Source organism: Aspergillus japonicus, assembly GCF_003184785.1.
Source record: "Aspergillus japonicus CBS 114.51 unplaced genomic scaffold BO86scaffold_7, whole genome shotgun sequence".
In the NCBI taxonomy this organism is placed as follows: Eukaryota; Fungi; Ascomycota; class Eurotiomycetes; order Eurotiales; family Aspergillaceae; genus Aspergillus; species Aspergillus japonicus.
The window spans coordinates 774630-796796 of record NW_020291644.1 but is presented as its reverse complement, the minus strand read 5'-3'; the positions used below and the strand labels follow the sequence as shown (position 1 = coordinate 796796).

Sequence of the window (22167 nt, the reverse complement as noted above, 5' to 3'; positions counted from 1 at the left end):
AACAACAACAACAACAACAACAACAACAACAACAACAACAACAACAACAACAACAACAACAACAACAACAACAACAACAACAACAACAACAACAACGACGACGACGACGACGAATTCACCACCTAGTCTAGCAGCTAGGTCACACCACACAAACTACGGAGTAAGTTACTACTCACTGGAAACTACTACGAAACATTTGTTCAGACTACTACGTACTCCGGAAGTAACTTCGCATCGAGATTATTCAACCTGAAACTGTCTATTGGGTCCCGGGGTCTAGACTGTGGAGCTGCCATGGCTCCGCGCTGGACGATTGATAAATGATAACAGCCTCGGAGAACGACTCACTAAACCCCAACGGTCGCTGGCTAATTTAATCCTGCCGCAAGGGTGTTTCAGAATGAGCCCCCGGTGAGATGAAGGTAAAAAAGAAGATAGAGAGAAGGGGTGGGCCGGGGGAGAGTAAAAAGCAATAAGAAACAGGAAGGAAGAAAAGAAAGGCAAAGGCAGAGAGACATGACAACTCATCTTACAGCACAGTTAGTTATCAGTTCTCCTGCCCCTGACAGAGTGCAGGCAGCCCGGCTTTGGATGGCCTGACCATCTGATACATCAATCGGTGTTGCTGCTATTCTCGGCTCTGGGCCCCGATGGGATGCCCTATGGCTATTTTTAACCTCTTCCTACAGCTTCTCATTCAATTACAATCCTTCCTGTTCATTCCTCGGTGCATCTGGGTTTAACGAGGTGAATCACGAGTCCCCTTGCAGGGATCCCTTCCCTGCTTTAACGACGGGAGAGATTCTAAATACAGATAGACAGGCAAGAACAAGTTCAATCGGATTCATGCATGCAGTCAGTTAGCTATGTCCATTTCATCTATCAGACTAGCCAGCTCAATCCATCCTAAGGAGTAGAAAGAATAAAGGGGGGATGGAAAAGAAAAACAAAAGTACAGTGAAGGATTTACAGTTCATAGAACACATATAGGCCCGTCTGGACCAGAAGCCAACGCTTGGGAATATACAGCTAGGAAATGAATGCAGCAGGTAATGAAGATGAAATGATTAGCACAGCAGAGAACCCGCTGGTTGCCCGGGCTAATCAGATCTGGTGCCGTTAGGGAACTGCGTTGGGATCTGGGGCATGGGAGGTGGCGCCGCGGCGGCTGTAGATCCCTCCTCCGTTTCGTCCTCGTCCTCATCCATTTCGTCCTCGTCCTCATCCATTTCATCCACCTCGGGATGGCTGCAAAAAATCGTCAGTTACTCACCCGATCTGGACGGTGGTGTGTGTGAAAGAAACCTACGCCAGGAGTTCTTTGATATTGCGCATCTCATAGTGCTTCTTCCGGTGCTGCTCAAACTGACGATGTTTCTCCGCGGCCTCTTGCGACGTGATCAGCCCATCGGGCCCGGACTGCGATTCCCCGTTCGCCTCGCCCGCACCCATCACCACATGCTTGTTGCTTCGGTGCGACTCGTTGCTCAGGCTCCGCTCGCGCACAATTCGGTCATTGGCCCCCGCGTGCGCATCTCCGGAAAATGAGTCTTCCGGCTCGCCCAACTCCAGATCAGGGATTTCATCCTCGGCCACTCCTTTCTTGGGTGCTTTCACGGTCTTGTCCAGTTCATCTACCACCACCCCTTGCGCGTCGATCAAGGTGTTCTCGGCCTCGAGCTCCTCCTCGTCCTCAGCAGGGTCGTAGTGGGGCGCAAACGGTGTTTTGGGCTCGTCGATCTTCATCTTGGCCGTCTTCTCCTGTTCGGTCAGGTACAAGTTGGCCTCGTCCCATTTCAAGCGCGGCGAGTTCTCTTCCGGTTGACCGTGGATGTGCGCCAGCGATTGTCGCCGAGACGATGATCCTGGGCGCGTGTTCGAGGTGGAGCGACGGCGACCGGCATTTTGTAGAGTGTTTTGCAGCGTCAGTTCCTTGGTGTCCACCCCGTCGGGGTCGTTCTGCGGAACGGTCAAGGTGTCATGGACTTGTGCGATCTGCGGAACCGAGCCACTAGAATTCTTGAGGATACCTGGTATCCAGGAGATTAGATCGAAACATGACTAGCCACGGGCGACTAACAGGATCACGTACCCTTAGGCCTCTTCTGGGAGTCCTCCATGATGTGGTGCGAAATAGTGGTCATTGTAGTCGGAGAAGGAAAAGTATATTGCTTCGGGAAACAAAATGCGGAAGGATCTCTGACTGGATTGTATTTGAGGCAGTTGACGAAGGAGTCCCGCTATATTAAGGACGATTGAAGGAAGGACGAAGACAGACAAAAAGGAGAGAACCAAGGTGGGACGATGTATCTTGAGGTTGAATCTGACAGGGATCAGACGAGTCAGCTGCTATTGAAATGCACAAATGCAAGGCCAGCAACTGAGGCTGAGCTGACCTAAAAATCTCAGCCTCCGGTCGAGCGGTGACAGCAGTCTCACGCACAACTAAATGTACAGTACGGGCCGTCCTGTACAGAAACTGTTTAGAAGCTGACTCCCTAAAGGGAACCACGGATGCGATGAGTGGATTTGTCAGAAGGGGGGCTGCGAATTGCAGCAAAGCAGATAAGACAGAGGGGTGGGAGAGAGAATGTGGGAGAGAGAGGGGGGGAGGGATGGGAGGGGAAAAAGATGGAAGTGTACGGAGTAGGAGTAGAAGAGAGAGAGAGAGAGAGAAAGTGGCACGTGGGGCTGGCGGGCTAAACTGCCTCCTCTTCTTCCTCCGATGACGTCGGGAGCGACACACACAACACTACCTAACAACCACTTTTGCTACCTGAGCACCCAAGGGGCGACTACTTCCAAGTAGTTGGCCAGTCACCCTGCCCATCTTTGTCTTTGATGGCTAGTAGTTACTTACTCACTAAGGTACTTCAACTCACTGCCAGCTTTGGCCAAATCAAGAGCTATCCCTGTCATCTCCGTCAATTCTGGAAAGGGCCCGAGCCTTGACATCGTCATAGTTACGGCTACACAGGTATTGGCAGGAATGTACGTAGAGAATGAAAGTAGTCATAAGTAAAATCAATTAGAGGCCTCGTCTTCTGTCATCACCGGACGCTGATGCTGTCACTCCTGTTCAACACTGTAACTCTACACTTGGTGCTTGCAACGCTCATCCCTCCTAGAGCGCCTCTAGAAAGAGGGAGAAGAATAAGAAGAAGAAGAAAAAAGAAAAAAGAAAGAAAGAAGAAAGGAAAGGAAGAACTAATAGAAACGAGAGTATTTCAGTAAGCAAATAATTCAAATAGCAAAGAACTAGCAGAGAGCCGCCCTAAAAAAAAGCAGTGGGTAATTGTATAGGGGAATCTCATGACCCTGCCATGCTCCCCAGGAAAGGAGCCACAAGACAGAAAACAAAACATCACGCGCCACAGGAACCTAGGGCCAATCCTCCCCAGAACAAAGGATATCAAGAAAGCTGCACATCTACATGCACAGGGATCGGTCGCGGTACGCTAACCGAAGTCTTCGGTCAAAAGCAATAAGTCATCAATGGTATCAAGTCATAAGATGTGAACGGAAAGTAAAACGAGTCAAAGAGAAAATTCGAAAAAGAACCAGGGCAATCCGAGCAGAGAAGAGACTATAAGTAGAGAAAGCAGGAGAACCTAAATATGACTCAAAGCACAAGTGCAGAAGGGTTGAAGGAACTGGTTAAAAGGGCAGAAAGATCTATGCGATGGACTCGAACTCCTCGCGCTCACGGAGTCGATTCCGTGCAAGTTCGTCTCCACCCGTGGCCGACAGCTGCATCCAGTGCAGGGCCAGACACATGCTCTGGGGATCGGATTTCGAGTCCTTGTCGCGGCGATACATCATCTCCGCCTTAAAGGTGTCTCGGAGCAAAGTGAGCGGGAGTGTCACCCGCGGCAGGAGCTCGGGATGGGTGAGGTAGAGGATCGCCAGCTCCCGCTGGGCAACTGGATTGCCCTCCTTGGCTGTAATGATCCACATGCCAGCAGCATCTTCAATGGCATGTCCAGCTCGGGGATGGGGTTCGTATCCAGCAGGATGGCGCCGACTGAGCTCCTGAGAGACAATATTGTCGGCAATCTCAACCATGCTGTTGCACACTTCATCCTTGAGGCTCAATGCTGCCAGGCCAAATTGCAAGAAGGCGGTCCCACAATCAGTTTGGTTCAGCGTCTCGCTCGGAACGAAGGCCGAGATGAATTGGAGATCTCGGAAAAGGGTCTTGGGCTTTAACTCAAACAGCAAGCTCCGCAGTGCGTCGACTATCTGATGCTCACTGGGGGCGCTGTAGTCTGAAGGGCGGCAGTCGAAGAGGACAGACTCAGCCACGGCGGAAGTAGGCGTATGAAGGGCGGCTTTCTCATGCACACGCTTCGCCTGGGATTCTGAAAAGCTGTGTCGAGCACTTCTCTTTCCCTGTATTCCGAAGCTGCGTCCTCGCTGGCATTTGAGATCTTGGGAGGGAGTAAACGAACCCAGCTCCTCGTGGGTTGTATTGAGGGAAGCAACCACCAATGCTCGTAGATCGCGCAGTGCCTTGAGCTTAACGAAGGGGTTCCCATGTCGGGAAAAGACCTCAATTAGACGATGGAAGATGTCGCTGTACGAAAATTGCTGTGCATCTTTTCCGAACTCAGTGTTATTCTTGCAGGGAAAATCCGAAGCCGAGGTTTCCGGGTCTCCGAGTAGTGGGCGCTCCGACGATCCAAGGGAATGGCTTCGCGTGCGATTAAATGGTACACGGTGCAACACATCGCGGACAAGCCGCTCATCACATTCGGTGTAGAATCTTTGGATACGAGCGCGCTTCTTCATCTGCACTTGGATGCGTTGCTGGTTCAGTGCATTAGCGAACCAAGCATCAGTTTCACTGCCACAACTCCAAACGGGAGAGCCCAAATCACTGAGAAGTAAGCTCGTGAGAGTCTGTTTGAGATCATCTATGAAAGCCGCTTTGCCATGTGATTTGCGGTCATCTCGGCGTGGGGGTTGTGCACTATTATCACTGAACATCGATGGAGGTCGAGAAAAAATACTAGACGAGCTAGGAGCATACTGCGCTGATTGATGGGGCGTCGACCAGAAGGTGCTGTATGAGTCGCCCGTGGCGGTTGATGCCGCCCTTCCTGGCGAGCCCCCAATGGAGGAGGTATCTGCAAGTGAGGGATCTCGAGGACATCTCCACTTGTCGGACAGCAGACTCTGATAGGAAGCTTTGTGGTTCAAGGACGACGCATCGGACGAATACCGCGAACTGGAGTCGGCTGGACGGAACTGATTGCCATGCCCCTGGGAAAGGTTTGTGGACTCCTCGTTAGGGACGTTGAACGGGCGCATGGAAGAGAGGCCGAGGAAGTTTCGATGGGACGATCCTTCGTACATCGCTCGCTCCTTGTGGTAGAGCTCACTGGCCCACAACACGGGGGTCTCTGCCATGCTCTCTCCAACAAGCCGATTGATACTGGCTTGAACCTCATAACAGAACCTGTGGATGCGCTCTTCGCCTTTGCAGAAGTTGTCTATATTGTTATGGGATAGCCATTTGCGGATCAAATCCACCTGCTCATCTGAGAGCTTGTTAGGGCCACCTTGACTGCTCGGCGCTTTCATGATGTTCATGACCTGCAGCTCCGGCTTTTGGAGGAACGAGCTGCCAAATGATCTCGCGTTACCACGGGAACGGCCCTCATATGGCGTTTGCTTATGCGGACGAGCGGAATAGATCATCGTCTTCAGAGCCAAAGCAACGTTTTTGGCATCCTCATACCTCATCGAATTTTTCACATCCGTCATGTACCACATCTTGTCGCGAAGCCCAGCCACGGTGGTCATCATATCTTTAACCAGTTTCTGCAATCGCCGGGTCTGTCTGTGAAGAGCCGCGAACTCGGTTTCACAACGTTCGACCACGGCCCGTGACGTCTGGAGGGAGCGGGTGCAGGAAGTGTACATTGGCTCAAGGATCCATGTGTCATCTGCAAGTCTGATAGGAGAACTTGCGACGCTGTGAAGAAGCTGGCGGCCCGCATTCCACCAGTAATGGGCACCAATGAAGTCGGATTCGTGGTGGCAGTGCTGCATCGCCCTGTTGAAGCGTTGCTTGAGCGATGTACTATCTGCCATGGAAAGACTTTTGAAATGGCGTAAGTCGACATCAACACCGTCGTCGGCAGGACTTTCCTGGATCAATTTCACAATAGCCGTCTGTAGAGCTTCAAGGTTGTCTTCCGACTCTAGGGCGGCGGATTGAGCATCTTCAGCAAAGGTACTGTCCAAGAGTGAAGTCTGACAGTCGTCAGCAAATAGTCCCCATGCCAATTTGCCGTGCTTGGAGATCGAAAAAACAGCCCATTCTTCCGCGGCCGGAGGTTCCAGAATAGCCCGGCCATCGGGCCCACACATTTCAGACAACTCAAACCGAATCCTGTCGGCATTGTGATTAATACTCTCCTCGGCATTTGAGAGAAAGTTAATGGCGGAGGCAAGCAGACTCTGGCCCTGGGTCGCATGCCTGGAAAAGGGTTCGACGGGTTTGAAAAACCCGGGCTCCGCCACAGCAGTCGTCGGTCTTTCTGAGAAAATAGAGGCAACACTTGGAGAGACAGAGACCCCGGAAGACGATATTGGAGAACCGCTCATTGAGGTGGATGACCTAGGGTAAAGCGTATTCAGTAATGTAAGAACATCGGCACCAGAAAGCATTATAGACCCGGCAGGTGATTGCTGCCCACTCGAGTACTTGCGAGTCGATTGTGCTGGGTCGGAGTCCTTGCCCAGGAATTCAGGTTGGAAGCGGCTGAGCATGCTTTCCACCCGACGTCTGACAGTAAGGCGGACCATCGAATAGTGGTGCCTGTTGAACAAAGACTGGTTAGATGATATGTTTTTCAAAAGCTTTGAGTTTGACTACAGGAAGGGCTGGATACTGACATGGAGCGTAGTATGGCGTAGACTTGAGAATACGCACGAAGGCCCACCTGTCCGAGAAGTTTCTCGCGAGCATCGTTACGCACATGGAAATCAAGGAGAAGACCATGTGCCTGGACACCAGTCAGCGGGGTAGTTCTGTCTCATGCTTGCTCGGGGTGTCTTCATACCTCTGGGAAAGTGAGTGCGCCGTATAAGAATTTGGCGAAGAACCATTGAACGAACAACAACTCGAGAAACCGGTTACGGTCATCTCGATGTTCTAGTTTCTGTAATATAGCGCAGCTTAGTTGCATCACGGCTTGTGGAAACCCTCCATCTGGGTCATCCAGGAGTTTGAACAACGCATCTACTGCAGAAGCAAAGAACTCCTCGGCCACATCTGTTCGTAAAGGATCAGGCGGTTCCACATCCAAATCCAAGCCTGGCGGGGGTTCTACATGCTCCAGAAGGAATGCGCCGGCTTGTAACATATCCATGAGATAGAGTTCGAACTTCGGTTTCGCCTTCCACTCACTTCCCGTGGCCCAGGCAGTCAAGATGTAGGGAATAAGAGCACCATGCCTATTCCCGTCCTGGATCAGAAGCTTCGCACAAACGGAAGACCAGACATCCAAACGTAATCGTGCTTCCGCGGCATCGGAATCCAGAGGGGTCGCGAAAACATTGAAGAGCAATATTGAGAGGGCATCTTTGCGTTCAAATGCCAGAGTACGGTCCTTGTACGGAAGAGAAGCGGCCGAGCTGCGCTTCATCCCATGGGACCGGGACCGGGATGCTGCCGAGGACGATAGATCACTACCAGATTCCCAAGGGGCACCAGTGGACGAGACAAGGGCTGCCCGTTGGGTCGGAGTCAAGACCCGCAGTTTGTCAAACACAAATTGTGGATCGGTGCGGACCAAATGTAAAATGTCAAGCAAATCAGTCCTGGATTGAGGGCTCAGCTGGAGGAAGAAGTCCGGAGGACGGTCGACAACCGACTCCCGAGTATGCGGCCATCCGTCCAGCGGATCCTGCCGCTGGAAATGTCGCTGAAATGTCGCATCGCAGGACTCCTGAAGATCAACGAGAGTTTGATAAATAGTAATGAAATTTCCCTTGTCATCGTGGCGGAGCCGGTCGACCAGCGCTCTTTGGGCAGCAGCTCCGACACGGATCAAGCGAGCGGAAACACCCACAGCGATTTTAGTGGCATGTAAGCGGCCTTCGAGTCGCTTTCGACTGGCTTGTTTATGCTGATTCTGACGGTATTGACTGGCCAGGTCCTCAAAGGTAATCTTGGATTGTTCCACGGCTTGGGTAGAGCGCTGGGTGTCCTGAGGTCCATCCAGGGTGTAATCGGCCGAGACAAGGCGTTGCGAGCTTGAGCAGCTCAAATTGCCAGACTCACCTTCGATACAATGCGTCATCGAGTCTGAAGAAGCCCGCAAGGGGGGCGAAGTTGCAGTCACAGCGGGAGTGGAAGATCGAGGCGCAACCTCACATGGTGAGGTTACTTGAATGGACGAAGGAATCAAGCCTGGGGCACGAAGGGCAAGGAAGAGTTGTCAGCGAATGTTCAAAGGCACTGATAAATTGTCTGCTTTTTGGCTGCATGAAGCTAGGCGACTCGAGCGGCGTGATCAGGCGAAGGAGGATGGATTTGCGGGAAATTTCACAGAAGGGGCGGAAGGAAAAAAGCAATCTGCGGACTTACAGGTCACATACGCCAGGGTTGATGGACGACCATCGACTTGGGCATCGGACATTGTGGTGTTGCCATGGGCAGGTTCCCGGCCAAATAGCCACGAGGAAGACGGTCGAGGTCGCAAGGCGCCCTTGGCGTGGATATCTTCCTTCCTATCGCATGATTTCCCTAGAGTTGTGGTGAATGGTGGACGGTGGTCCTCATGGGTTAAGTGCGGAAGCTGGAGCTGCTGAATAGTAGACACGATGGCGCGCTCCAGGTTGAGCTGAAAAGATCGGAAAGGAAAGGGGAAGAAGATGGAAGGAGAGTGATGGATGTGGAGAGGTCGTTGGTTCAGGATAGCAATATAATGTAGGTATGGGATCCCAATCGAATGTAAGAACCACTGGATGTGTAATCGGCAGAAGGGTAGGTCAATAGTTATAGCCGGAAGATAGTAAGGTGAAGATGGCCGTGCTCATTCAGTCAGTCAGTGATCAATTGACTGGGTTTAGTTGATTAGTGTATCGAAGACTAATTAACCAGAGGGTAAGGTAGAGTATATCCCAATAATGACGGAGGATTCCTGTCTATCGGGTCCACAAATCTTCGAGGAATGCGAAAGCGGTGTCCAGGTAAGAGAAACGTAGATATATCTGTCGAATGGCGCAAAGTCGCAGTGTGAGAGGCTGATCTTAGTATTGACTGAAAGGGTGAAATGGCGATGGGCAGGATAATAAACTCCGACTTGGTCCGGACGATAGACGAAAGGAGCGGGGAAGAAGAGGGACAACTGGCCGACCGGGCTGTGGGCGGAAGAATGAGATATGACTTGCAGCGAAGGCCAGCCGTAGACAGACGAGGAGAGGAGGGGAACAAAAGGAAGAAGAGGGAATGAAGACAGAGAGAGGAAGAGCAAAAGAAGTGGAATAAGTGGAAGCAGAGACAACAACAACAGCGACGGCGGCGGCAGCAGTAGAACAGCAGCAGCAAAGTTTAGTGGGTTTAGTGGATGCCAGCAAATCAAGCAAACCCGGATTAGTTTAGAGTACTACTAGGTCCGGTAGAAGAATTATAAGTCACACAGTAGCAGATGATGATGATGAAGAAGAGGAAGAAGAGAATAACAACTAACTCATAATTAATAATTTGTGGGGGACATTCCCAACCATAGAGGGGACTAACTAGCATTACTACGGAGTACGTCAGGCTAACTTCTGGCAGACTAGCAAATAATAACTACAGGAGCAAGAAGGACAGTAAATTCTGTCGTCCTTCCCTCTTCTCTTTCTTTCTTTCTTTCTTTCTTTCTTTCTTTCTTTCTTTCTTTCTTCTCCGTCGTTTTTGTCCCTTCCAGGTACGCCCAGGACTATACATCAAACGGAGAAATAGCCAAAGACTGCGGTGGTGACTCGAATCGGACACATGCAGCAGCAACCCAGAGGAGGAGGGAGGGGGGCAGGAAAATAGAGAATAACTAATCATGATCCCTCCAGCTACTTACTTGCTGATGATGATGCAGACAAAATAAAAAGTGCAAAAACAATTAATTATTTAAAAAAGAAAAAGAAAAAAAAAAAAACCAAGGCCCGGTGGGAGTCCAGACACGGTACCTTGCCGGGGGTCCAGGCGGGCAAGCGGTACCTCCCGGGTACCTGTCCCAGACTATTTTACTCAAGAGGTAACTTATACTCTACTCCGCGTTACTCTACTTCGTTCGCAGCAGTCTTACTAGCCACTCCGTAGAATAACTACCGACTCATAATTTAGTTATCTTACCCACACATACTCATATATCAGCGTCATCTCACCCTCCCTCAGTGAAGAGTCGGATGTGGTCTTGCAGGTAATTGTCCGTCTGATCCATACCCCCGTCGCTAGTCCGCGAGTCCTCGAGGGGGGGGGGGGGGTTGATACAGGCTTGATACAACAATTATTAACCAGAAACAATTCATTCCGACCTGCTGCTCTCTTCTGCCCCCTCAAAACCAAGATCTCTCCTTGTCCTCCACTCACTAAAGCCAAGTCCCGAGCGAACGAGCTCACGAGAAGTCAAGGATCCAAGCATGAACAGCATACCTAAGGCTAGATAGGTGGGGGGGATGATGAGGGGGGCAAAAGAGAGAGAGAGAGATCCATTTCTTGATGTGTTGGCAACGCATGCATGCATGCATGCATGGAGGGGGTAAAACCCGTCAAACCCCCCCCCCCCCCCCTCTCCTCCTCGCTCTTCTTCGCTAGTGTGATTTGTTGGTCAACCCCCTCTCCCCTCCCCCTTACTGCGTTGGCAAGTATTGCAGAATTTGGGGGAGGGAGGGGGGATCGGAGCTGAAACCGATCAGCTTAGTTATTTTGATAGGTGATTGATTGGTGTGTGTGCGTATTGCAACTTGCCAGTCAGACAGGAAGCAACCAGACAAGACAGGAAGACAGTCGAAAAGGCAAGAGAAGAGAGCCGGAAAACTGACCAGAACGAACTGTTCAGCTGGCATGGTGACTGCGCTTAGCCGGATCCCGTTTAGTGGTACAGTAGTACATGAGCAATAATCCCCACTCTTTGCACGTGTTCAACCACCACTGCTCGGGTTAGTCAGACGTAGTGGGTTCAATGGGTGATGTGTTGTCATTAGTGACCTGGTACGGTGGTACCACTATGTTACTTTACTTAGGTGCAGGTACTGTACATACAAAGTTTTACTCAGGCTATCCCGGGCGCTTACCACTCCATCTCATTTAACATCCAGCAGATCTATACGTTGTATGTTTCAAGCCTCAATGGACAATTCACCGATTGATCATTTTGGTGTATCTGTATGTCCTGCTCCGCCGGCTGTCAAACAGATTTAGGTTATGCCACTAGCTTCGCTGGCAGACCACCACAACAATTGGAGCTAAGAGTGGAGTGGATATCCGCTTCTCCCCCCACCAGTTTTCCATCTTCTTGGGTACTGTACAATGGTACATACCTGCTGTACGGATCGCACCACATACATCCAGGACATGTACTTTTCCGGCGTACAGGACATCCAACGACAAGCAATCTCGTCCCCAACTAGAGTCGCCCCCTTCTCTATAAATAATGCATCGATTATATTGGAGGGCAGGCAGAAAATCAGATTTGAAAGAGAAAATGCCAGACCAACAAGAGCACAGACTGCCTTAAGAATCCTTGTACTTCAACTCAGGTATTGTTTGGAAACTCCATCATCCATTTCTCTCTTCACCACGGCAGCCTCGGACGAACACAGTCATGTTTAGGACATGGGACACAATAGCAGGGGTGAGCATGATAAGAATGACACGACACGAGGAAAAATAGAAAGAATGGTGAAAATGAATATAAATATGAATATTGATATGTAGAAAGAAGAGGGGCGCAGGTTCTTGCCGATGGCCAATAGATTAGCTCAATTGATCCCCTGGGGTAAGGGGGATGGATGATGTCGCCCTTGTATGCGTTGTCTTCCCCCCATCTCGCTGCTTTGCCTCGTCTGCCTCTATTTACAGACCCATTTCTTGTCAGCCTCCTTATGTCCTACTCGCGTGGCCACGCTGTTCAGCGTGTCTTTCAGAACGTCCTTCGAGACCTTCGGGAACCTATCGCAAGACAACCCTGGAGATTAGCCTTCCGTTTTCTTCAGAGACAAGTCAACATGTGGGCCCACGTCTTACCGTTTCTTCAAGATTTCAAGCAATCCCAGCTTGGTCAGATCACTGCCATCCACCACCTGCTTGAACTCACCCAGCTGCTCTGCCGGAAACGTCCGCTGTTTTGTTCGTCCCGCTGCCACCACCGCTAAAGCGCCCCCGTCCGCCGTCGATCCTCCTCCAGGGGAGCCCTTGTGGGAGCCAGAGACCGCCTGGCCCATGAAGGTATGCAGCGTCGACCGCCCCAGACCCGCAGCGCCCGGCACGGAATCTGCAGGCTTAGGTTTTTGCCAGTACACGGTGGAGAACGGATCGATGGGGAAAGGCACCGAGTCGGAAATCGTTTCCAATTTGTACATCTGCAGCTCGGAGTCCACGCCTTGTTCCTGCCATCGAATGCCGGTGCTGACAGGTTCTAGGTCGCCCACGATGAGGCGTCGTTTGCCGTCAATCAGGTGGTCATCCTCGTCATCCAGGAACCCATCCATGTCGTCCTCACCATCCTCGCTCATCTCATCCTCTTCCTCCGAGTCGAGCTCCTCGCCTTCTTCGGGCTCCTCCCATTCGGCCTCTGAATCATAGTCGTAATTGGTCTCTGGTAATCCTCGGCGGAAAGGGTTGCGCATCAGCCGATGGGCAGCTGCCTCGGGTAGACGCTTGGTAAATGTACCCTGATAGGGTGGACGCACATCTTCCCCAAACCTAAAGGATTTCATTGTGACTTGCCGCAGCAGCTCCCGCGGCTTTCTCTGGGCATCCTCGGAAGGTCCGGCCTGGTCGGCCAGATTCTGCATCTGAATTAGGATTTCCTTAACGGAGGCAGGCAACCTCCCACACCGGCGTCTGTACGGGATGAGGTTGAATATCTCGGAGGGACGAAATGCGGAAGGCAGGTCGGTGGCGTTGGATTTCAGGTAGGCGTCTACCTGTTCTTGGGTATGATGAAGAGCTTTGGCATCACGCTGGAACTGATGGGGCGGCGCAACTTTGGTGTGCGACTGCAAGAAGAAATCAGGGAAATCGCGCTGGTAGTCAGATACAGCGGAGGGAGCCGGGTCATGGAGGGATTCGGTAGCAGCGCCAGCGCCGGTCGTTCTCTGAGGTGAGGGTGAGATGGTTTTGTTGGTGGTCGAATTGGAAGTCGAGGAGGCAATGACGGGTTTGGGTTTGGCGAAGAAAGAATTCAGCTTCGTTTGTGACTTTCAATGCGGTTAGAAGTGAGGACTTTGACGTAGGAACCTTACCCCTGAAAGGGCGGCGTAGCAATTTACTCACTCTCTCCTTCTTCGACTTCTCCTCCTCCTTCTTCCTCTTCTCTTCCTCCTTTGCGGCCTTCTCCTCCTCCTTCACCTTTCGCTTTTCCTCCTTCCGCTTCCGCTCCTCCTCCTTCTCGGCGTCGCGCTTCTTCCGTTCTTCGTCTTTGGCTCGCTTCTCTTCTTCGCGTTCGGCCTCACGTTTGCGCTTTTCCTCGTCCTTCCTCGCCTTTTCTTCTATCCTCTGCCGCTCCTTGACTTCCTTCTCCTCCACCTTCCGCGCCTTCTCTTGCTGCTTCTGCCGCTCCTTGGCCTCCTTCTCCTGTTGCTTAGTGTCCTTGCTGGTGGGCGAAAGCTTCCTCTTCTTGGCCGCTGGCACCGTAAACGACCCAGCCCCGTCGCTTGCAGCAGACAAGCCAGCGTGCGCAATATCCGACGACGGAGCGGGGGAAACCGCAGCACTTCGTGCAGACCGGACACTCGAGTTGCCTTCGCCGTCGGGGGAAGGCAGAGCAGCACCGATCTCGCCGTCCGAGCCAGCCACCTTCTGAAGATGAGCCCGCAGGGCATCCTGATTCTCTTTATCATCGTCAGGCGTAGACGTAGCCGAAGTACCTGTCATCGTAGGCTGTTGCATGGAGACGCCGGTACGGTCTCCTGCGCCAGCACCTGCGCTCTCTTCGGTCGTCTCGGTATCGATGTCCATGCTCGATTCATTGACGACCATCCCGCCAGTTTCTGTGTCCATCCCGCCCATCTCATCATCTTGTATTGAACGTTTGCGCGTGCTGTTGGGAGATGTAGACATGATCGAAGGGAATGTGTTCGGAGGTAACGGTGAGCGGTGACCGTGGTTATTTATAGCGGCGGTATTGCTGGTGGCAGGAGTCGAGGCGAGCGCGGAAGGTGGAGGGGGAGTCGGTTTCAGGCTCGGGGGCACCGGACTGGAGGCATCCATTGTGGTGGTCGACATCGCTTCTTGCGAGACCCTTATAGTAACAATAAGGGAATCTTGGCTAAGATTATGCGGAGGTCAATGTGAGTCGTGGTTTAATTATATTACCGGGCAGGTGCGAATGTGTGAACAAGGTATGAGGAATCGTATCGTCCGGTTGGGGTGCAGCAATCGGTTAATATGGAAAGAACGTGAACATCACTAGGCGACGCGACCAAAGGACATATCCCCAGATATTGTTAGTTGATATCCTTCCTTACTCCTTTGCAATTGACTTGATGGCCCGACTCACCGATTTTAAAGGTGGAGATTACAGCTGCAATATGCCAGCAGAGCCAGGGCCAGGGCTCATGGGGTTGCAGTCGGTGTGAGGTTGGTGTAAGGTGGGGGTAAAAGTGATGGGAGTTGTAACGCGCACACACACGGGGAATTTGCCTCGGATAAAACGAGGCAAGATGAACCTCTCCCTCTCTCTTACACTCACAGACTGTCTCTGTCCTGTGCGAGGATTGAGCCGGAGGAGTGGGAAGCTTGGCGAGTGTCCCGTCCTGACCAGATTGCCTGAAACGCGTTAATTGATGTTGCGCGACGGAAATTCGCGTTCGGCACGTGTAAGCGCTTATGTAAGCCCCTAATCATCAACATCATCAACCGTCATCGAGGCCTCACTTTCATCACCTTGATGCCATCCATGATATTTGGGCTCTCACTCAGTCTAAGAATTTTGATCTTACACTACTTTACTGGAAAAACGTCACTGCGGTGTCTCAAAAGTAGGGTAGCAGGAAGACCCGTTCCAAGTATATGCCACTCTTACTACAAACAACGGCTGCCATATGTACATGAGTATTAATTTATTACTATGATTACTCATAAATCCATGAGGCACATGGGTGCGGAACAATCGCACCCATCGGCCGTACGCAATCCGTACGACACAGAAAAGGAGAGAGAAAAGCGCCAATAACATGCTGTCAGGGGAATAGAACAAGTGTGCAATACAAAAGTGAACTTGAAGGAACAAAACAATCAGAATTGTGACCCAGCCATTATAACATTCGGGCCCGAGGCTCTGGCACAAAGCCTAGATACCCGGCCATCGAATGCGAGGCAGGACTGCAGGAAGGAAGAGGTTCGAAAAGGAAAAATGTGGCGTTCGAAGGTAGATAGAGACGTGGCATGGTAAATCCAAGAATATCCCAAGCGCGCAGCGAAAATGCATCTTAATCACTCAAATCCGGGTTCGCAACAAAGAGTCGGACATTGGTCATTGATGTGGTCCTGTCGTCCACACTGCCCCGGCGCCTCAGCTCATCCGCCTTCTTGGCCTTCTCGATGGCGGCTTGTGCGGCGCTGGGGGCAGCCATATCTGCCAGGGTGCCGAATTTATCTTCTGGTTCACTGCCTAAGCTATTCAAAGAGGCGTTGTCCTTGATGGAAGCATGTTCTGGCTCGGCTTCGGCAGTTTCTGCTCGTGGGTGCTCGGAAACGTCGGGCAAGTCGCTCATCTCGTTCGATGGAGAGCCGCTGCTACCCACCGTGCTTCGCTGATACCCACTTGGATAGCGCGAGTTGCTTCCGAGCGAACTGCGGCCACTGCCGGTGCGGCGATACGGGAATCCACGATCGCTGTGGGCATCCTCGTCGGCATCGCCCACTTCGTTGGCACTCAGACGAACTGGAACCGTTGCACCGACAAGCGCCGAGGGTGAAAAGTCAGTGCCCCCTTTAGCGCCGTGCTTGTTCTTGCCGCTTCCCAGGGTACCCGTACGCCCGGCGCCTGCGCCATGGACTTCCAGGTATGCCCGCTTTTTATCCACCAATTTCTGAGCCCGCAGTCGCGGGTCTTCTGGCTGGGCCCGGTCACACCAAACAGTCGCCTTCTGCCTCCGCATCAAGGCGACGTATCCCAGCTGGGCGTTGGCCGAGCGCGATGATGTGCTTCGACGGATGTCCGACACATTACCACTATAGTACATATTCGGATTATTGCCGGTGGAGCTAGTGGAGGTGGTTGCACTGGATAGGCGTCTCGAAGGTGGATAGGGGGCCGCGGCCGTCATGGAATGGTGTGGGGAGGGACCAGTAGAGTGCTGCTGCTGCTGGCCCGTGTAGGGGAAAACGTGAGAGGAGGATGTTCGTCGACGGTTGTGCGCGATGGCGGCGGTAGACGGGTGAGGGGCAAGCTGGTGGTGGTGGGCCCCTTCGTAGGACTGGTAGGGAAATCCAGATTGCATCCCCGCGACCGGCTTCCGAGCCGGCGGCGGTTGATGGATCGGCAGACGGTAATCAGTCATGCTGGGTTGTTGAAGCTGCACACCGGCCATCTGGCGACTCCTATCGGACGGTATCCGCAAGATCGGAGCGAAGGGTTGGTGTTGTTGCCCAAAACACAAGCAAGGCGGGTGATGGGGAAGAAACGATTCACCACTCCGATCAACAAGGCAGAGTCGGGGTGAAAAACAGTCTCGTGAGGACGAAAAGTGAGACAGCCGACAAGTGCAATCTGCCGGTGAAGATGCGAAGTGCGGCGACCGGCGGCTCCGTCGTTGTACCGGACAGGCAACGGAATCCGGGAGGGGACGCGAAAGAGGGAGACAGAGCGGCTGACCCGATACAGTAGGATGTGGTATCGGCGATAGGCCTTAAGAGGGAATCTACCAAGACTCGAGAGGCGCTTGGGGAGAAGTGGTGAGAGTGTACGTGCGAAGGATGAATGAAGAAAATGAGTTTGGCAAAAAGAGCGGTGCTTAAGCAACCAGACAGACAAGCCAGACAGACAAGCTGGCTTTCCTTCCGCCACTTCGTGCACACGAGGCCTGGCGGGTACCCAATTTCACCAAGTCACACCTGCAGGGGACATCGATTGAACGGTCGACGGCACTAGTTGATGTTTTATGACAGTGAGAGCAAAGAAAGCAATCTTTACAACCGCCAACAATTGCAACACACACGAAGGACGAGGGGGGTTTCACTGGATTCGAAGTAGGGCGAGGATCAGCCAGGGGCAGCACGGGAGGGGAGATTGAAGTCGAAATGAGATATATAGACCGGGGAGGGAGAGTGAGAGTCGAGAAGTGAAAGGCTAGAGGAAAAAGAAAGACTCCGAAAGATTGGATGGGAAACGAGGAGAGTAAAAGAGAGTGAATAATAACGAGGCGATGATCGATCGGGGAAGATGAGAGAAACAGAGGAAAAGAGAGAAAAGCCCCAGTGTGACGGCGGTACCGAATACGATTCGATACCTGAGCCTCCTCGTACCTCGTAATTTCCTAGTCTCTGCTGATAAGTACCGACACAGCCACAGATCAACCCACGGCTGTCTTTGGGCAGTTGCTCTTTCTTTCAATCTTTGCAGATATGGGGCCTTGGTTGAATCTCTTTCATTGGTCTTGCAAGAGCTATAGATCCCCTTTCTTTCTGTCTCCATTCTATTGTTTCAGACGACGACAAACGAGATTGCAGAGTTCTAAGAGTGAGTGTAGTAAAGAAAATTTGACTGCGCCACAACCCGCACGTGGGGACGCAAGCGGGATTCTATCTTGACTTTTGTGTACTTGGTACTCCATACATTGTTAGTACAGTACAACCGCAATACCAGACATACCGGACAGAATACCTGACCTGGCAATCTACGGAAGATACCGTCGCCTTTGCTCGTAAAGTACATGTACGGTAGTAGTCGATGCTAGGAACCGGATGGTCGACCCAAGCTTCAGATGCACAACTACCCAGATTCGGGGCAAATGAATGACGTCCCTGACTCCACTACTGAAACACTCGGAAGGCCGGGAGTGAAGATTTCTTCCCCATGGTTGACTGGAGATGGAGAGGGGTTTCACGGAGAGAGTCAGTCCTACTCAGACTCTCATCTCAGTATCTCAGTCCGTCATGGATCAATGCTGCACTATTCTGTTGGTATGGTTACATCCATGGAGGCGCTCCCGCATGGACATCCAAATGTCGGCTGGGAGCACTTACTGACTTGCTTACTGTAATTAGAGCAGTAGACTAGAGTCCATAATCAATTGAATAATAATGCTACAAATGGTCCCATGTTTGTTCTCTTCTCTCCAGTTTTTCAGGTGCCCACTTTTCCCATTCATTGATTCATTGATTCATTCATTCATCCATTCCCATTCCCATTCCCACTCACCGTTGTGACCCTAACTCTCCGCCTGTTTCATCCGGAATACCGGTAAAGAAAGGTACCGTACACAAGGCTGCTGGGATATGGGTCGGAGACGAGTTCCGCAGTGTAATTGTGTATTGAATGGTGACGTGACTATGACCATGATCAGTTACCAACTCATCTTGGGTACTGCGAGTAAGGTTGCACAGGCGGGGAAATCTTCGATGGGATTATTCGGATCGCCCTGATCAACACTTGTCAACCATGTTTATCTGATGGATTTGTGTAGCCTCATTCATGACTACCTTACGTACATACATAGTACATTCTTACCACCTCTCTTGACTACTGAAAGACCATGAGAAGTAAAGTCGTGATATGCCGTCATTCTTTGGCAACTCGAACAATCATTTCAGACAGCCTCCATTTATTGGATCATTCTTTGCCATCTGGTGGAATCATGGATTGTCTAATTGTTTGTCAACAGAAGAAGCCGAGAGAACCCCGGAATAATGAGCACTAGATACTGTCGCCATAGAAAAGCCGATGGAAACGGAAGTGTCTTTCTTCGTTGACCCCACCGGCGTTACATTCCAGTAAGTGAGTAGCCTAAATTAGTTACTCCGGACTGAGGGTCACATTCAGCTGGCCACCGAACCGTATCTTTGCTGCATTGCTCCCAATCGCATCCGGCAATGGAGCCACGCGACAACGGTCTTGCAGCAGTCATACTAGGTAGATTTGTTAATATACATGAATGAGTACGCCAAAAGTAGACATTCATAACGACGGATTCTACTATGTATGATGCGGCCTCGATCGGAGATACCCGCTATGGGAATCGATAAATTGATTGACTCAAATCGCGCATCGAACGAGGGAGACTTTTCCCACGCCCCATGGTTACCGTACTACTGAGTACAACGGAACGAAGCTGCTGCAACAGCCAACAATGCGATTATCGCCGGGGAAGCCGACGGTCAGCCCTACGCTCACTCAATTTATCTGGCGTACAAACCCCACCCTCAAGAAAAACAAAAACAAAACACAATCTGATCCTTACAATAGATCAACGCATCATTGATTGTCAGTACCACAGCCCGCGTGAGTAAAAATTGATAAGACATCTTAAAATACCTCATTCCACACTCACAGCTTCGATTCTCCATCTTCAAGCCGCACAAAAGCCCCGTCGGGCCTGACATCATAATCCCGGCCTTGTTCCCAACCCAACCATGTCTTCAAGGTCTCTTGTCCTCCGGTCCCGGGTATCAGACCACCGCCTGTCCACCCTCCATCGTCGGTCGGGATGGGTAGTCCCGGGGTATCGGCGAGATGCACCACGGGGCGTAGCTCGTAGCCACCCGCCTGCAGCTCATCCGGGTCCAACACGGGCGTGGCGCAGGCATCGGTCCCGTCGAATACGGTCTCCCACTCAGCTCGCGTCTTTTCCTGGAAACGCTTGGCGAACGCAACACGCAGTGCCGGCCAATTGTCCTTATTGTCTCGCGGTGGCAGCTCCTCGGGATCGAACCCGAGCCCTTTCAGGAGAGCCTCGTAGAATTGTGGCTCGAGAGCCCCCACCGCGAAATACTGGCCCGCGTCCTTGGTTTCGTAGGTGTCGTAGAATGGACTCCCCCCATCCAGTATATTCTGGCCGCGCGGGGCATCCCATATGGGCGTCTGGCGGCCCAGTCGAGGGAACGAGGCCAGATACGCGGAGCCATCGACCATGTTAGCCTCGACGATCTGACCGCGGCCGGTCCACTCCCGCGACAACAGCGCCAGAAGTATACCCTGGAAACAGGTCGCCCCGCCGCCGGCAAAGTCACCTACAAGGTTACCGGGGGCGTAGGGTCGCTCATTGGACCGGCCAAGCATGGACAACACCCCGGACACGGCAATGTAATTAATGTCATGTCCAGCCATGTCCTTATATCTCCCATCGCGCCGGAACCCCGTCAACCGTGCTACGATCAAACGCGGGTTGTGTTTCAGCAGGACGCCCGAGGGGTCAAGGCCAAGGCGCTCCAAAACTCCCGGGCGGAAGGGGTCGATCAGGACATCGGCCGTTGCCAGAATGGAGAGGAGAACTCTATGGGAGGCAGCATCGCGGAGATCTAAAGGGATGGACGTCTTGTGGCGGGTCAATTGGTCCGAGCTTGAAGCCTGGGGTCGATCAATCCGTAAAACAGATGCGCCGTAGTCGGCGAGGAGTAGACCGGCGAATGGACCTGGTATACGAGGGTCAGTGGGCAGAGGGGAGGGACCGAGATAGAGGTATGGTATGGGACGAACCAGGAGCTAGGCCCGCCAGCTCAACTACCCGGATTCCCGCCAGCGGCGTAGATGAGGATGCGGACATGGTAAGACAGTAGCAACTCTTGGGGTTATCACTCTAATCGACCGCGTGGGGTTTCGAATTCGAGGAGACTCGGGCAAGATATGCGCCTAGTATTTTCGGGCAGATATGGGATGTAAGATGTAGCGAGCAAGCATTAATGGAGGGCCATTCACTACATCTTCTCCGCAGCCGAGGCCGAGGTCCGGAAGGTGGGGAAGAGGAGAGAGGAGAGAAGGGAGTGAAGAGGAGGTGAGTATGTGTAACCCATAGCTGGCTGTTTGTTTTGAATGCTTTATGATATCTATTTTAGACTCTAATTTCATCCACCAAGCATGTTAGCTCAGGGGAAGAGCGCCGGGCTCATAACCCGGAGGACCCTGGATCGAAACCAGGACATGCTAAGAATTTCTTTTTTGTTTTTCTTTTCTACTACCCACCCTCTTTTTACCCCTCAGCTTGTCTGCTCTCAAATTGTTCATTATCATCTTCAACTCAGACAGGCATGTTTCGGTTGACTTTAATCACGCTCGCTTCCTTTCTTACTGCTATATAACCTGTGTTCGCTTTCGGTGGTCGAGCCCTTGCAGTGGATGTGATCAATGTCAACCGTCTGCTCAAGGCTATATATCCCGTCCTCTACGGAACACCAGACACGGAACTATCCCACCTCGATCAAACAGCCACACCATCTCCAGTCAATCCATCGCTCAAACCAAAAAACAAACACACATACGTGTTTTCAATACGCGACACAGCCTGATCATAATTTCCCGTAATACCAGACCAGTTTAACCATCTCCAATCAGCAACCACTCACTAGCGCGTCGACCGACTCGGGAGCGTTCCGTCGCCTATCATTTGAGCATGCCTCGAGGGGCCAAAAGTACCTCGGCAGCACGCCAATGCAAGTAAGCAGCCCACCAGCGCTGACCGTGGCAGGACCGTGGCAGGACCGTGCTGGATGCTTCTTCAAGCTAGGCCGGCGAACCTTAGGAACCAGTTCCGTTCATTTTCCAATCCAACCCCAACAACCCCTGGTCAGACCACGCGAGAGTGAGACCAACCTGGAAATCGGTATGCTACCATTACCCCATTGACTACGTATCAGGCGATCGTAGCCTCCCGGGTCGCTGGAATCAGGCCCGTAAGTCCGGCTTGAGCCGTCTTGGCTCACTGCTTGGCTCGCTTCTATACTCGGTGGTAGGGGGCGGATTTGGTTATGTGGGTTAAAGGATCATGATTTATTGAATAGGTTCATTGCGT

General features: G+C 51.9%; 8 protein-coding genes and 1 non-coding gene across 9 annotated transcripts; 1 reads left to right on the top strand and 8 right to left on the bottom strand.

The window, feature by feature from the left end:
• Positions 1 to 1100: 1100 nt before the first annotated feature.
• Positions 1101 to 2120, bottom strand: BO86DRAFT_416562 (PP1-complex regulatory subunit GLC8; the record flags this gene model as incomplete). The annotated part of the gene is made up of 3 exons (XM_025674977.1): positions 1101 to 1248; positions 1310 to 2030; positions 2093 to 2120. The coding sequence occupies 3 exons, from the start codon at positions 2118 to 2120 to the stop codon at positions 1101 to 1103; spliced, it is 897 nt and encodes a 298-aa protein (XP_025531019.1).
• A 1513-nt stretch (positions 2121 to 3633) lies between these two features.
• Positions 3634 to 8972, bottom strand: BO86DRAFT_213714 (uncharacterized protein). Its single transcript, XM_025666864.1, has 4 exons — positions 8603 to 8972; positions 7074 to 8425; positions 6907 to 7016; positions 3634 to 6829 (listed from the first exon to the last, which is right to left on the bottom strand). The coding sequence occupies exons 1-4, from the start codon at positions 8652 to 8654 to the stop codon at positions 3676 to 3678; spliced, it is 4668 nt and encodes a 1555-aa protein (XP_025531018.1). The 5' UTR covers positions 8655 to 8972; the 3' UTR covers positions 3634 to 3675.
• A 1493-nt stretch (positions 8973 to 10465) lies between these two features.
• Positions 10466 to 10776, bottom strand: BO86DRAFT_386656 (uncharacterized protein). The gene has a single exon (XM_025671393.1). The coding sequence runs from the start codon at positions 10740 to 10742 to the stop codon at positions 10524 to 10526; it is 219 nt and encodes a 72-aa protein (XP_025531017.1). The 5' UTR covers positions 10743 to 10776; the 3' UTR covers positions 10466 to 10523.
• A 48-nt stretch (positions 10777 to 10824) lies between these two features.
• On the bottom strand, positions 10825 to 11202 carry BO86DRAFT_386655 (uncharacterized protein). The gene has a single exon (XM_025671392.1). The coding sequence runs from the start codon at positions 11062 to 11064 to the stop codon at positions 10849 to 10851; it is 216 nt and encodes a 71-aa protein (XP_025531016.1). The 5' UTR covers positions 11065 to 11202; the 3' UTR covers positions 10825 to 10848.
• Positions 11203 to 11919: 717 nt separating this feature from the next.
• Positions 11920 to 14431, bottom strand: BO86DRAFT_440499 (putative chromatin assembly factor 1 subunit A; the record flags this gene model as incomplete). Its single annotated transcript, XM_025676205.1, has 2 exons — positions 11920 to 13419; positions 13496 to 14431. The coding sequence occupies 2 exons, from the start codon at positions 14429 to 14431 to the stop codon at positions 12241 to 12243; spliced, it is 2115 nt and encodes a 704-aa protein (XP_025531015.1). The 3' UTR covers positions 11920 to 12240.
• A 706-nt stretch (positions 14432 to 15137) lies between these two features.
• On the bottom strand, positions 15138 to 15524 carry BO86DRAFT_213472 (uncharacterized protein). The gene has a single exon (XM_025666863.1). It carries the CDS (start codon positions 15396 to 15398, stop codon positions 15183 to 15185), a length of 216 nt encoding a protein of 71 aa, XP_025531014.1. The 5' UTR covers positions 15399 to 15524; the 3' UTR covers positions 15138 to 15182.
• On the bottom strand, positions 15525 to 16966 carry BO86DRAFT_213471 (uncharacterized protein). The gene has a single exon (XM_025666862.1). The coding sequence runs from the start codon at positions 16753 to 16755 to the stop codon at positions 15652 to 15654; it is 1104 nt and encodes a 367-aa protein (XP_025531013.1). The 5' UTR covers positions 16756 to 16966; the 3' UTR covers positions 15525 to 15651.
• A 2599-nt stretch (positions 16967 to 19565) lies between these two features.
• On the bottom strand, positions 19566 to 21139 carry BO86DRAFT_386652 (CaiB/BaiF CoA transferase family protein). The gene is made up of 2 exons (XM_025671391.1): positions 20859 to 21139; positions 19566 to 20794 (listed from the first exon to the last, which is right to left on the bottom strand). Exons 1-2 carry the CDS (start codon positions 20923 to 20925, stop codon positions 19710 to 19712), a joined length of 1152 nt encoding a protein of 383 aa, XP_025531012.1. The 5' UTR covers positions 20926 to 21139; the 3' UTR covers positions 19566 to 19709.
• A 94-nt stretch (positions 21140 to 21233) lies between these two features.
• BO86DRAFT_t78 lies at positions 21234 to 21305 on the top strand. Its single transcript has one exon. It is a non-coding gene; the product is annotated as a tRNA-Met (tRNA).
• Positions 21306 to 22167: the final 862 nt, after the last annotated feature.